The sequence below is a fragment of the Pinus tabuliformis genome, chromosome J, assembly GCF_031772625.1.
Source record: "Pinus tabuliformis cultivar Carrire ecotype Pingquan chromosome J, CPIR1, whole genome shotgun sequence".
Classification (NCBI taxonomy): Eukaryota; Viridiplantae; Streptophyta; class Pinopsida; order Pinales; family Pinaceae; genus Pinus; species Pinus tabuliformis.
Window position 1 is genome coordinate 552,184 of NC_142295.1, and position 16,334 is coordinate 568,517.

Consider the following 16,334-nt stretch of genomic DNA (forward strand, 5'->3'; position numbering starts at 1 on the left):
AAAAATGAAAATATTGCAAAGAGGAACAGAAAAAAATACCAAAAGATATTTTGGTATTTATATACTTTGACAACACGTGTTTTCTAAAATCACAACATTTTTTGGTCTTTTCTTTCTGTAGGAATGGGTTTTACAATTAGATATTTTTCTAAACTATTTGCATGTCTGAATAATGCAACTATAAGTGGGAAAAGAAGATGCCTTGAAGGTAAAAAATCATGTCTATACTTAATCTTACAATAGTCAAGCAAGATATTATGGGAGTTGATAGTTATTTTCTGTTTTCATAATTTTTCCATTTCTTTAATATACTGTGGACAAATAAAGGACAGAAACAACTCAGTAACTCATGCATGAACCTATTCAAGTCCATATCTGTGAGGACCTGTGGGGAGAGAGAGAGACCTGTGCCTTTTGAAGAGGTGTAACACGACAACAAATAACAGTGAAGCATCGGCAACTCAATTTCAAAAAGGTCTCACGGAGATCAGGTTCCAAAGCATACGTCAAACATCTGCCATCGATAACTAATGTTGTATTATTGTCTTTTGTATTTCTATCGTCCAATGAGGCAATGAGTTGCTGTTCAACCCAATTCTTTATTTCTACTTCTGCAGAATCACCCTGAATCATAACAAATGAAAATAAATTAGTCTCTATTATGAAATAGAAGTACCCTTTCCTGGGATAAATTATTCCTGGAACCCACTGTATTGGTTTGTAATGATAAGTAGATTTGCAATTGAACAAAACAAAAACACTTAATTGGCCATACGAAAATGTGCACAACTAACATCCACTCATCTTATTCTACTGAGATTCAGCCCAATAATAGAAGTAAGCGGCTTGATATATGGACTCCCTTTTGTTAAGTCAAGAATATCTATTTAACTTTTTATTACAAGAACCAAAACTGTCACTTAGAAAAGGCCTAATGAGAGTCATTTAGTCTGTTTTGATGAAGGTTAAGACTTCTTTTCAACATTAGATTGCATCTAACATGAATATTACCTTTGTGTCTGAACTTATAATTATTTGCCTCGTCTCTGGGCTGAGTAGACAAGCAGCTGTTATGAAGGAAACAAATCAAATGGTTAAAACACTGTTTTCCCCTCCACATAATTAAATAGAAAAACATGGTTTGAAATGAAAATGATAGAAGTTTGAAACATTTTGACTACTGAATCTAGGCATCTAGGTAAGGTAACAAACACACAGTGATCTTTGTAAAGTCTGCGACATGACATTTTTCTACATTCTTAAGTAAATTACTAAATTCAATTTAGGATTCGATAAATACAATTAATAGAGTAGCAACACCACCATAAACGTAAAGGGCCTAAAACAATTGTGTTTGCTGTATCCATTGCTCTAGCTTCTTTAGTTCTTGTTATAATCATTGCAGTGGTGTTGTCAATATGGTGTGCATTAAGGAATTGAGAGACAACCATGTTGTAATTTAGAACGCAAATACAAATTACTTCTGAAATTCCAATGCTTAGTTTTGCTATAATCATTCCAATGCTGTTGGCAAGATGCTGTGCATCGAGGAATTGGAAGCAGTAGAGTTGTTATTTATTGTTATAGATCATTATTTCTGAGAATCCAATGCCTACTTTTGGCCCAGGGCCTAAGTATCTTTCTTATGCCTGCAAAAATCTGATTGGATTTAGCATGGCAGAAACTTTTTTTTTTTTTTTTGGTTCTCTGGATTCCAATGTTTTACCAAACATCATCACTATTTACTAGCGGAAGGTAGTTCTCCATTGGAAAAGAACATGTTCTCATCTACCATACGCGGAACCTGTTTTTGCTTTATCCAGTTTCGCACATAATCTGCACCTGTTGAACATCTAAAGCTGTTGAACATGAACAGCCTAAAAACTCATAGCAAGACATACAATTCCAACAGGAAATTCCACGTATAATCCGTGAAGGAAGGGAGCAATAGTTCAAATCCCTGTAGCTGTCAATTAAATTGTTACAGCAATGGTGCCTTACAAATATCAATATGATGGTTAGAAAACAAAGGCTGCAGTCTGTCTCTACATTAAGAGTTATAAAATAATTGGGGTTTTTTGATTCATAAATGCAGTTATGTAGATAGCTCGGCAACTTTTTGGTCAGATGGTTCTACTTAATCGGCAAATGAGTTTCTGTTTAATCATATACCGTCTTATCAATATCACAAGTCATTTATTTCCATATAAAAATACAGATATATTTATGTTTATTATAAAGAGTGAGTTATGCTTCATTATATTACCTATTAAAAATAGATTTTATCTGTATAAAAAATTTAAATGATATCTTTTAATCCTTATCTTCTTACCTCTTCACTTAAGTTGGGCATTTCCTTTTCCTCTAACCTTGTATTCTTCTCAAACACTCAATACAAAAGAATCAAATTGAAATTTATCCTCTACAAAATCAACATACCAATCATTATGGTTAGTAAAAATGTTCAGATGCCCTTAAATTAACGTACCCATCGTTGTTCCCACTCTTGGAATCCTTGTTTCTGGCCATGAACATAGAGATCTCTTCCTCCTTGTGTTAAGCCACATTAGCATTTTTCTTTCTGGATTGATCATCAAAAGAATGCTCCGGATGTATTTTTTATCTCACAATGAAAACATTTAATGCTTTTTCTACATTTACTTGACTTTAGAAGATTTATTTACATCATTCCTTCCCTTTGTTTACTACTGTTTCTCTGAAACTTTACTGCAACTACTACCTCAGAAGGCTCAATCTCATTGCTATTTCCAAACCACTGTTTCTATCTGTCCTGCTGCAAGAGCTTAGTGCTCAACTGCTCAAATGTTAGATCTTTATGAGTACTAGTAATGTTCAAGGTCTGGACAAAATTTGCACAGGAAAAGGCAAACTTTTCAAAGTTATAACCACCAGTATCTTCTTCCACTGTCCTTTCAATTGATTTAATTGATCTCTAATATCATTTACGTTTAAGAAATTTTGCAAGGAATCACACTTCTCCATTTCAATTGATAATAACATATTTCTAACATATTTCTAAGAAGCCAATCTCTACCTTTGTCTGAGCTTTTTTTCCTTGGAAAAAAACCCATATTTTCATTCATATTTTGAAGGAAAAATACATTTAGCATAGACACATGATTATGTGCGTTCACTAAGATCTGCCCAGATCCCACAGTGGCAAGAGTGTCAAAAAATTAAAACAGTAATTGTTTTACATGCCTGTCTGCAAGGAAGCGATACGTATGCTGTAAACCAGCACAAAAAATAAATACAGTCATTGTGCAAAGATGCACCATACATTGTAAATAAGCAAAAAGTAGAGATCTAAAGTCTAAATTAAGCTATGCTAATATAAATATACAAAAGTGTCCAAAAAGCTGAAAACAGAAATCATAATGAAAGGACAAAACTCAAGATATCAATCCTGTGAAGCAGCAAGTAGTTTGTCCATAAAAGGACAATGGAAAAACTGGTAGTGATCAGCCCGTCACTTCAGTCACCTGCCAAAGCCCGGATCCATGTGCAAGCCTTCTTTAGAAAGCCTGTCAGCAATCCCGTTCTGCCCCCTGAAAACATGAATGCATGAGAAAGAACTATAAACAGTTTTCAGCTGCAGGATATCCTCCAATATATGAGCAAGGGAAATGGTACGACACACATGACATGTCCGAGCTTTCATGCATCTCTTGTAGATTCCCCACATGACACATGCATCATTACCATCTTGACCGTCATGAAGTAGCTCATTAGTTAGTACTGGAGAGCATATTTGGGACTTAAAATCAGACCATAACCCAATTTTTATAAGGTTATCATGGTTAGCAGAAAGGCAGCATAAGAGGAAAACCCAATGTTCTCGACAATAACCATCAAGGGGCAAAATTCTTCTAACACAAGAAAATGGTACTATCTTCAAGACAATGTTAGAGAGATTAATTCAGAAGGAGAAAACTGGTTTCACATGCTTCAGCAGCCATGAGTTAACAAATATAATCCAAAGTGCACTTGAGAAGTGCAGAAGAGCAAAAAATAGGAAATCAGAATCAAATTGCTTTCCTATAAATGCTTGGTTTGATGAGAAATGCAAAACGGCAAGGAAAACCTTGAAAAAGGTAGGAAAAGAGAAGATGAATGTAAAGTTATATAAGCAGATAATAAAAAGGAAAAAAGATGAGTTCATGCAAACAAGGAGAGAAGAGTTAATATATTTAAGCAAGAATAATCCAAAGCTTTTCTGGCAGGTACTGCAACCAAGGAAGAAGCAAATTGAAAATAATATTACAGCCAATTTGAATATGCAAGGCAACTCTATGAGAAAGAATATGAGGCGGGGTACCCCCCTAGGATCAACACAAATTCAAAGTTCTTCACATTACAGGAGGTGGAGAATGGAATTAAGATGCTAAAAACATGAAAGGCAAAGGACTTGGTTGAACTTCAAGCAGAGTATCTAAAATGGGGAATGAATGCTCTTGCACTGCACATCATGAAAATATTCAACAACATCATTCAACAAGGATTCCCAAGGGACTGGACAACTAGCCTAGCAATACCCCTTTTTAAAAGTGGAGACATTAATAATCCATCCAACTATAGAACAATTATGATCAATCCTTTGTTTGCAAAGCTTTTCGGCAGCATGATAGAAGACAAAATTAGCAAGTGGGTAGAAGTAAAAGAAAAGAGGGCAAAAGGACAAGCGGGTTTTAGGCCAAAACATTCTACAGTGGATCATGGCATCACGTTGAGACACATTGTTGAAAAGGTTTGGGAAGACAAAGAAGAAGTATTTTGCTGCTTTGTTGACTTCAAAAAAGCATTTGACACAGTCCCCAAGGATAAGCTGTGGCGTAGAATGGAAGAACTTGAAATTCCTGTGCATTATAGAGTCGCTGTCCATAGACTTTATGAAGAAGTGAAAGTCAAAATTAGAACCTCAGTAGGTATTTCAGAAAGCTTTAGAAGTGACATTGGAGTCAAGCAAGGTTGCCCTCTATCCCCCACTCTTTTTGGTCTATATATTGATAAATTGGAAGAGTGGCTAAATCTGCAAGGTGGAGATGGTGTTCGGTTGGGGGAGTTTGTGATAAAGCTTCTTTTATATGCTGATGATATTGTATTGATTTCTAAATCGGCCCATGGATTGCAAATGCACTTATATGCCCTTGAGCATTTTTGTAGAGCAGTGGGGATGCAAGTCAATACTAGCAAGACCAAAATAATGATTTTTTCTAATAAAAGGAAGTAGAGCCAACATATTTTCTTCTTTGAAGACAACATTCCTGAAGAAGTAAAAGAGTACAAGTACCTTGGGATTGATTTCAACAACAAACTCAATTGGGACGGCTGCAGAAAGAAGAGAATTTTAAGAGGGTGGAAAGCATTATATGCTCTTCAAAACAGATGTAGAGAGGCAGAGTTATGGGATTGGAAAACGATTAAAGTGCTTTTTGGACTCCTAGTTTGTCCAGTGATGCTATATGGGTGTGAATTGTGGGCTAGTAGCGCTCCTGTCTCAAAATGGAAACAAATTGAGAAAATCCAAAAATGCTTGATCATGAGCAAGTTCAAAATAAAAAGTTCGGTATCTTATGAGATAATGTTGAGTGAAACAGGAGCAACTTCCATTGAAGCAATTGCTATGGTGTGGCTCATAAGATACCTAAAAAGAATTGAACAAATGAGAGTAGGTAGATGGCCTAATGTTATCTTCAAAGAAGGCATCAGTGAAAGAAAGGAAACATGGATGAAACAAAACTACACATGGATGCAAAAATGGAATATCTACCTCAATCCCTGTCCCACAAATAGCAAGGAGCTAAAGGATTTTGTTATGGAGAAGTTTTGTAAAAAGGTATGGAGAAAAGAGTTGGGTAGAAAGAAGAAATATTACATTGAGGAATTCAACCCTACGTGTGATTTACAACAAAAAGAGTTCATTGGAGCTAGCATTTTGTGGAGGGCAAAGGTTCTTATTGCTCAATTAAGAACCAATTCACATCAACTTCTATGTGAAATAGGATGGTGGAAAAGGCCTAAAGAAGCTTGGGAAGAAAGGGTGTGTACATTTTGCACGTTTGGGGCTATGGAATCGGAAAAACATTTCATTTTGGAGTGTGATGCATTCAAAGACATTAGAGAAAGTTATGAGAACATGTTAGCATCAGTTTTTTGGCATTGTTTTTTTAGCAAGGGGATTGTTGGAAGGTTGGGTCAGCTCATCATCAATTTGAAATTTGAATCGGAAAAGCACTGAATTGCAAAGAGCAAAAAACAAAGAATTAATGGTCTCATAGACTATTTTTAGTCTCATGGACCTTAAAATATCATTACATTTGTTACTAAAAACCTAAATAGCATCAGAGCCTCTTGATTCTTTGCATCATATTTTGCTTGGGCATCTGCATAGCTGTTACTCTGCACCTTTTTTCCCAATACAAGTCCATCCAAACATTGCATTCAAACATGCGAGCATGTTCTATTTCCATGGTTTAAAATACTGACCATTTTCAAGGGTTAAGGATTCCAAAAATATTCTGAATAAGCGACAAGCAAAACGCTGCTATAAATCCACTCCTTTGTTTCTGACAAATTTAAAACCCAAAATTACTGTTTAAAAGCCATTTTTTAATTTTCAGAAATTACAAATAGGTACCTTAAAAGAAAGTGTATTTCTTCTACATAGTAATAACTCTTCGGGGCAATTATAAAACATACTTTTGTTTTAATTCTACAGGTACAGACTCTTCTAGCGGCTTTAGATTTAACGAAGCATTCACTTTTAAAATATATCTGCGGGCGGATGTACATAGCACTATCTCCAGGCGAGTTATATCTTTGTCGGTATATTTCAGACGGCTTGGTATCTGCACAACGGTTTCATTCTATCGCCACTCCTATTTTCTGACCGCGACCTTCTTCAATGACGATTGGGGGCAACTCCCTTTCTGATCTCCAATAATATCTCCAAATCCATGATAGCTGAGACAGTGCGAGCTCCCTTTTCTCTGATACGTCGGCCTTTCTGCTCAGTGGCTTGACGCCTTTCTTTTACTCGGTGACGTGACGGATCGATTGTGCTAACTACTTGCAGACACCCTTATCTCTCTTCCACAGTGGCTTTAACTTTCACGTACACCCTTTCTCTGACGGTGCCTATACCTTCTATTTGACGGTTTTGTCGTAAGACTAACAACGCATGCGGTGGTTACAGATCTCTCACAAGTTTCTTCACATGGCGACTCACACAGTGGGTTCATAAAAAACCCATACTCATTGGTCATGCTATCCTACGCGGATAGACACGGACACACCTGTTTGACAGCTCTTCCACGATCTATGGCATTGACCCTATAACTCCCTTCTGTCCAAAGTCTTATGTATTATCTAATTCATTACAGGCTTACTTTTATTATTCCTCTGCAGCGATTGTTGATGGACAGGACTTGACTTGCCCTCTTTATCTTCTGTCCGTTTGTGTGTAATTGCAGTCCCTCTATGTCTTCTCCGATCATAGCAATCACTTGAATGTTTCACTCACTTCCTCAGTTTCTTCTTAACTCGGCTTTGATGCCATGTTGTTTTTACAGTCAAGCATGGACAGAAATACATGTAATAATGGGCAGGAATGGACTCATACTTTCGTCCATACAACATCTGATTGCACAGGAGAAGAAGAACACTAATCCCAAAGACTTGCATCATTTTATTAGTAAAACCTTTTTCATCTAAGTTAATGTCCTAATACATCTAAATTCTAAATTTAACCATTAGTTCTAACAAGGTGTTCTTCCTTCCATCATTTACCACGCATTTGTCATACTGCCACAGTTTTCCCATCATGGGAATAACATCACTTATCTCATCATTATTTGCTTCAATATTAAAGGATACCTTGCACTGATTTGACCATCACTTCATGTGCACACTGGAACTAGTCTAGTCTATATGGTTATGGGTGCTTCTGTCATGTTAAATTCAAATTTTCTGCCATTTATATTGCGACCATAGTTTCCTTTCTACCAAAATTAATAATGGATTTGGAACATTACTTCTAGACTTGCACTTGGTCCTAAAGATATTCTTCCTCAACCACCTATTGTCTTCTAGAATTTGTTGCTACATTTATTCCGCAATCATTCCTCTTATTCCTCTGCACATTATGAAGTTTTCTCCACGTTCTATCGATGTTGTGATTGTCTGTTGGTCCTTTGAGATATCACCTTATTCTAGTTGAATTCTTTGGGCATTTCCATGCACATTCTCTTTGTGTGGAACCTCAAATGACTCGTGCCTCTCTTTTCCACAAGTATAAGAATGAATCTATTGCCAATAACAATTAAAGCATTATGCAACCAGTTGTGTGTGCAACTGTATATAGATTGATAGATAATTATCTCTGTTTCCTAAATTTTAGGAAGGGTCCTTTCTGAAAGCATCTGATTCCAAATTCCTCTGCTCTAGGAAACTTTAGGTATAAGAACCTCTACTCATTTATGATGATTGCCATCACCTAGAGGCTTTTTAGCTAGTAGCATAAGAATTTACAAATAGCTTTACTGAAAAGAACTTTAAGAAAACATATGACAAACTAGATAATTGACTTGTTCAAACTAAAAGCATTAGACTAGTTAAGAAAATATATGACGAACTAGATATTCTGCTTCCTCAAACTAAAAGCATTATACTAGTTAGCGAACCTTCCTTTTTCATTGTAGTTTTTATTTTGCTCAAACTAAAAGCATTAGACTAGTTAAGAAAATATATGAAAAACTAGATATTCTACTTCCTCAAACTAAAAACATTATACTAGTTAGCAAACCTTCCTTTTTCATTGTAGTTTTTATCTTGCATCTGATAGCTTAACCTATCTCAGAAAAACCCTACTAATCTTTTAAATATTTTTAAGTTTTATTTCAATGGCATTCATAACATCATGAATTCTAAGGACATTGCAAGTTGAAACATAAGTGCATACCGTATCCAACATTGATTGCAGTTTCTAACTTGTCCCCAGTCAAAACCCAAATTTTGATACCGGCCTCGAGCAAAGAATGAATGCACATTGCCACACCATCTTGTAACTTATCTTCAATTGCTACACACCCAAGCAAAATAAGTTGTTGCTCAATTAACTCAGCAACCTGCAATCATCAACTTGTATAATCAGTAGTGTCGTTTACATTTATTTCGACATATGATTCCTTATCTTATCCTAGGCCAACTAAAATTGCATACTGTTTGATGTTAAAAGATTTTTATAACGAAGAACATTTCAAAAGAGGGTAATAAAAAGTTGAAGAGTTTAATCATGCAAGCAATTGATTAAACCATTATTAACTGTTTAATTTTCAAGGACTGGTTATTTTTTGACACTTGCTCTTTTTGGGGTCTAAGGTTGGAGTCAAATTCAGATTTTGATTCACTGCAATTTTATTAGGAGATGGAGTGCTACACTAGGGGATGTTTCCCATGTCTTGTTGGACGCTTTGCTTATTATTTTTGGCCAGATAGAGGACTGTCCACTTTCTTAGCTTGACATTGATGACTTTCAAGGAATACTTACTATCCTAGTCAAAAGGGTTGAACACATTGGTCAATGTTGCCGCAAAATCTAGCAGCCCTTGGAGAGGGGCACCCTACAAGGCTATTACTAGACCTAGAGACAACAATGGGGTAGTGGCCCACTGTCATCACTGCCAAACCCCCCTACTATTTATGGATTTTCACTGATGGGAGGAGTCTCAGTGTGTGTATGGTCACCTAATGGATATTCTAGGGTTAGGGTACAAGGTGACTTAAGGAGGCCTTCTACAAGAAAGACACAATTTAGGCTCAAGGATCCAATAGGAGGCAATTCACTTTCTTTATAGAGACTGATAAAATGAAGCACAAGAAGGGCCTATTTAGTGGGTTGAGTGTTGGGATAGGCAAATCTCAAGGCAAGGAGAAAGGATTTCCACCAATGTGTTTCAGCAAGGACAAGGCACATGAAACCCTCAAAAAAGCCCCCAAGTTGAAGCTAAAACCTAACTAGGGTTTAACCTAGGGCAAACTACTAGGGCAAAGAAATTTAAGGATGAAATAGGAATGAATACCTACCAAATTTGGTGATTTTGTGGCGACCACCCTACCCTTAACATTTAGACTTTCCAACAACCAGAATTCCTCATGCCTAGGAATTCACACCAAGCCCTAGCTTGGCCGCTTGGCCTTAAAGGGGCTGAATTAGGTCAAAGAGAAGAAAGATGATTTTATGGATTTAAAGTTAAAGTGATCATAAAAAAGGAGTACTAGTACCTTGCTCCTTGGGAGGATGGAGTCTATGAGTTGATTAAATAGCTAAAAGTCGCTAAGGAAGGATGGTTGGTGCCCTAGCACCAAAAACCCTAGCGATTACCTATGCAATGGATCACGAAGTTTTCATCGGGGAGTTAATCAAAGCTCATCACTAGGATTATCATTCACATGCTATTCATGAGTAATGTGTGAAAATTCGATTACCCGAATCACCACTACAACAACTGATTAAGCTTCTTTTATTTGTTAATTGTTGAACAAATTATTTACTGTTTCCTACAGTAAACACCGAAAGTAATACACTGCAATCTTCACCAATTAAATTATAAGCGGAAACAAGAAACTGAGCAAGAAAGAAATACACAACACATTACACCGTTATTTTTGGACAAATGTCCTCAGAAAAACCCAATGTGGGGAAATTGGTGCAGCAGTTGAGTGTTTTATTATTAAGCAGTAGTAATTCTGAGTACAATTCATTGGATGCCCAACTGGCTATCTGATACAGACAGAAACTAGGCAAAACAAATAGTGAGATGATCTCACCCTGTCACTGGAAGAACCAACTCTGATCTCGTTGGAAATGAGCCTCTACGCAGAACTGCGTCAGCCTCTGCGTAGAACTGCGTCAACCCCACGTAGTCTTTGCATCACCTCTATTGGGACTGCACTGCCCCTCCTTCTGATTCTCTGGTAGTTGGAAACTTCAGCTCTCAACCTCTCGGTCTCACACCCCCGCTCTCGACTTCTAAAACTCGATTTCCTCAGTAGGAATACGATCTCCCTCTCAGGCTCTGTGTTGCCACAGCATAGCTCTGCGTGGCCCAGCGTCAGCCTCTCTAGATGACGTTCTGCCCTCTCTGCCTTGTACTCTCCGGCCCAGGAAAACTTTCGTTCGGATACTATCCCTGCCCCTCACTACAAAATATCACTTCGAATTCCTTACGTCAACTGTTGTGCTTCAAAAATTCAATCTTGTGATCTCCACTCGATGTGTTTTCCAAATACCCATCAAGCCTCCTCTTATAATCCTTTTGTTGAGAACCAACGGGCTAAATTAGATTATAATCAATGGCTCCAATCATTTTGGCTTGATCCTCGTCTTCTTCTAGAAGTTTCACCCTCAGTTTAATTAATTCCCTTTAATAAGTTTAATTTCCTAAGTTTATACTTAGGCACCAATTAAAAATAAATAATTATTTTAATTAAATGCCTTCGGGTGGAATTTCCCAAAACGATTTCTAGGTATTGTGGAATGCATGTGTCCTAGCCTCCTTGCAAATTTTGAGGCTAAGAGCACATTTGATGCTACGAGAAATCAACACTCACTCTTAGCAAGGATGTGCTCTAGTAATGCAACCTGTTGAAGCATTACCCTTCTTTGTAACATCTCCCTCTGCGTTGCTGATGTCTGACATCGCTTCCCACCAACTACTGCGCAAATGTTGCATCTGTACTGTTGCTGACCCTGCCACTGCCAACATTGCATCTGTACTGCAACCCTCATAAGTTCTGCATTTTTGCTGCTGCTGACACCACCACTGTCAATACTGCATTTGCATTGCAACCTTCTCCAAAATGTTGTTGCTACTGCATAAGCAACGGAAAGGCATCCAAAATTACTGAACAAGTGTTCAACATGATGCATCTGTTGCTGGAGTTCTAACTGCTGCTATCTGTGCTGTCACTAAAGCCACTACGCCACTATTGACTCTACTCTGTGCCGACTGCACTGCTGCCAACACTAACTCTGTGCTGCTTAGACTCTGGCACTCCTAGCCACTACAACTGTCACTCCGAGACTCCTCTACACCAACTGACCCTGGTCTATCTTGCTACTTCTGATATGGGCTCCTGTAACAAGGTATTGATCCAAGAGTGGACTCCTCAAGGATCCTGCCCATCTGCAGTTCTTTCGAACTACAGTACTAGATCACCCCACGTCTCCCCTAGAGGTGTCTAGGAAACCATGGCAAACTCCTCTTCTTTGATCTTTGCGGATGCAGCCTTCGGATCATGCTTCTCGTCCTTGTCCTTCTTCTTGAGAGGACACTACATAGCATAGTGACCAAGTTCACCACACCGGAAGCACTTGATCTTCAAAACATCTTTCATCTTCTTCCGCTACTCCTGCTAGCCCTTAGATGTGAGGACTGCATTCTCATCCTCCTCCTTTGGCTTCGTCTCACTGCTATTGCTGCTACTACTATCAAGCTTGCACTTGACTAAGTCTCTCCTCATCTCTTCCTGCTGAAGAGCGGCCCACATCCCTTCCCAATCTGGCAATCTCTCTCTGCCCAGGATACTCTGGACAAACACTTGCCATTCTTCTGAGACTGAATTTAGGGCCAACCTCACCATCTTGGTAGGCTGAGGTGTTGACCCCACAGCTGCCAACGAGTCTCGGATCTCCTGAAGCTTCATAAGGAACGGATCAATGCATTCCCCCTTCTGCATTTGCGTGGATCTCATATTCTGCTCCAAGTACATCTTCCGCTGCTCGGAAGATCCTTCATATAGCGTGGACAAGGCATTCCACATCTCCTTGGCAGTTCCTCTGCCTGAGATGTGACATACTATATGATCCTTCACTCCATCGAGGATCATCTGCTTGGCCTTCGCCATCTCTCCCTTGTACTTTTTGAGCGGATCTGGATCCGCGGGCTCAGCTACCTCACTGTCGACGTAGATCTTGAGAAAATGTTCATCTAGAAGGCATGACATCCTTGCCTTCCAGATCACATAGTTGGATGCACCATCCAACTGATCTTGATCTTGTAACCCATTGGCTACCATCTCTGCCTACGAAAGTATTGAACTGCTTCCTCTCTCCTTTGCGCAACACTAGGCTCGCCTACACACTCCCTGCTGGAGTTAGTAGATCTGCTCCTCTCTGCTGTTGTTCAGCAATAGAGAAATCGAATTCCCTGGCTAGGAATTCTCTAAGGAAGAAATTCCCTCAACAGTGTCTCCCTTCTTCCTTTTGACGATTTTCTGCCCCAATAACTGTTGCAGAAAACTGCCTCTTCGCTGAAGCTATTGCACTGCAACTTCTGACATTGGCAAACTTTGATCTGGAAGTCTTACCTCTTGTCAACTAACTTAAAGAGAGACCTTCCTCAAAAATCTTTGCCCTCCTGGCTTGGACTGCACAATCCCTCTGGGGATTCGATTTGCTGCCTACGCAACACTTCGACCCTCCTCTTCAGCGTTGGGCTCTTCTGGCTCTGCTCTCTTGCTTCACCTGCAGCTCTGATACCATGTGAAAATTCGATTACCCGAATCACCACTGCAGCAACTAATTAAGTTCCTTCTATTTGTTAATTACTGAACAAATTATTTACTGTTTCCTACAGTAAACATCAAAACTAATACACTGCAGTCTTCACCAATTAAATTATAAGCGGAAACAAGAAACTGAGCAAGAAAGAAATACACAACACATTACACCGTTATTTTTGGACAAATGTCCCCAAAAAAACCCAATGTGGGAAAACCCATGCAACAACTGAGCGTTTTATTATTAACCAGAGGTAATTTTGAATACAATTTGTTGGATGCCCAACTGGCTACCGATACAGAGAGAAACTGGGCAAAACAAATAGTGAGATGATCTCACCTTGTCATTGGAAGAATCGGCTCTGATCTCACTGGAAATGAGCCTCTACGTCCCATCTGCATCAGTCGCTGCGCAGAACTGCGTCAACCCCACGCAGTCTCTGCGTCACCTCTATTGGGACTGCACTTCTCCTCCTTCTGATCCTCTGCTGGCTGGAAACTTCAGCTCTCAACCTCCTGGTCTCTCGTCTTCTAAAACTCGATTTCCTCGGCAGGAATTCGATCTCCCTCTCAGTCTTTGCGCTGTCACAGCGTAGCTCTGCGTGGCCCAATGTCAACCTCTCTGGACGATGTTCTGCGCTCTCCGGCCTAAGAAAACTTCCCTCTGGATAGTATCCTTGTCCCTCACTACAAAAGATCACTTCAAATTCCTCTTTCGGCAACTGTTGTGCTTCAGAAATTTGATCTTCTGATCTCCACTCGATGTGTTTTCCAAATGCCCATCAAGCCTCGTCTTATAATCCTTCTTTTGAGAATCAACAGCCCAAATTAGATTCTAATCAATGGCTCAGATCATTTTGGCTTGATCCTCGTCTTCTTCTAGAAGTTTCACCCTCAGTTTAATTAATTCCCTTTAATTATTTTAATTTTCTAAGTTTATGCATTGACACCCATTAAAAATAATTAAATATTTTAATAAAATTGTCTCTGGGTGGAATTTCCCAAAACCATTTCTAGGTATTGTGGAATACATGTGTCCTAGCCTGCCCGTAAATTTTGAGGCTAAGAACACATCTGATGCTACCAAAAATCAACATAATGCATGCAATAATGATATCTAGATTCTATCCAATAGATCTTCAAGAAATTAGTGCACACTAGATAATCCAAGAATTAATATATTCCATTCATTAGATATAGAGAAAGATTTATCCAACAAAAGTTTAGTTACAAGATAACATGCATGAAATTCCATCCATTGATCCAAAACAATAGCTCCAAAGACAAGCGAGTAGCTCCAAATATCAAAATGCATTCATAGATCCAAATCTCTCCACAAGAAAGGAAGGTAGAAATCTCTAAGTGTGATGATGAATTACAAATGAATCCTCTCCCCTATTTATATGAGGAAAAATGCCTATTTTACCCCAAAGCTTGTAAAACAGTCAAATTATGCCACAATGACAAGTTAGATCACAAGCTAACCTATTAGCTTAGATAAAAACAAAATAATTTGCCCACACATGAGCCGCAGGGAAAAGTAAATTGATGTCATCCATGTGTAGGCCCTTCTAGGGCATGCATTGAGGGCTTAGGGTGCCAAGAGTGGTGTAGAAGCCCTCTAAAATCATGCTTTGAGGGTTGGTCCCTAGATCTCTATTAATTTGCCTCTGTGGACCTCAAAAATTGTTTTGGGGCGATAAAGGTGGTTTCATGGGTCTCTAAATGGCCATAGCACTTATCTATGCTCCAACGTTGAGGGCTTCCAAAGTGGTGCTAGCCTTCCCATGTCTCACGGATTAAGACCATCCTCATTGGGCCTTGGATCAACTGCGATCTCTCACAAAGTGCTAAGGTCGGCTAGGGGCATGCCGGGTCTAGGTGCATCATCCCAAAAGTCATCAAATGTTGGGAAAAATGCCAAAACGTTAAGAGTACTGGAGGTGCCCAAGGGTGTGTATGATGCTTTGCTGCTGCTTGGAGTTCCATCGCTCTTAACACCTCACTTGTGGGTGTCAATATGCTTGCTTGGAATCCTGGTACTAGTTAAGGTGGCTAGGTCTTGTTTGTGTTACCACCTAATGATCACATCACAAAGTCTAGTGAAAACAACAAATCATCAGGTAAATAATCATTTTTGCATCTAAATGGCCGAAGCTTGAAAGTAATGGGCTATTTGACACTTCATACAAGGATTCCCTTCCAAATTTGGGGCTTTGAACTCGCAATGGTGTTACCTCCCTAGTTAGGAGTGGTTAAAGGACAACCCTATTACGTCTTTCCAACCCTCAAGGGGAAGTGACATTTCCTCAACCCACCCTTCAATCAATAGGTGTCATGTGAACAATGACGCTAACGTAGGGGAAAATACTTCATAACCAAGTGTCATGGTCAAAGGGACTAGCATGATGGTGATCCTCATCCTGAGTGTGATTGTGAGGAGGGAGCAATCATGGATGCATGAGTTACCAACCCGGTGTTTGTTTTTCCACCCCTCTTGTGCTCCTTTTACTTTTTCTTGATTCTTACTTTGTATTAATGCTCCTAACTCAAAGAGTTAGAGCTTGCTTTGTATGATTTATAGCAATTATTACCCCCTTAATGATGAGGAAGTTCATTGCCTTTTAGGGGTTGGGACATGCAAGGGTTCCTTTACATAATGTGAAAGAGCAACATGTGCTTAGGAACCAGGTGATGGCAATAAGGGGTGAGGTAGAGCTTATTGTGAAATTTCCACGATTGCAATAACTGGA

At 38.9% G+C, this 16,334-nt stretch overlaps 1 protein-coding gene across 4 annotated transcripts in view; it reads right to left on the bottom strand.

The window, feature by feature from the left end:
• The window catches only part of LOC149225112 (phospholipid-transporting ATPase 3-like), a 471,966-nt gene that overhangs the window by 48,599 nt on the left and 407,033 nt on the right, over positions 1–16,334 (bottom strand). For all 4 annotated transcript variants that reach the window (XM_089376915.1, XM_089376914.1, XM_089376913.1 and 1 more), the window contains 3 exons: positions 8,981–9,146; positions 1,012–1,067; positions 406–624 (listed from right to left, as the gene is read on the bottom strand). In XM_089376915.1, the coding sequence (XP_089233041.1) occupies positions 406–624; positions 1,012–1,067; positions 8,981–9,146 (441 nt within the window). The remainder of the gene's footprint in view (positions 1–405; positions 625–1,011; positions 1,068–8,980; positions 9,147–16,334) is intronic.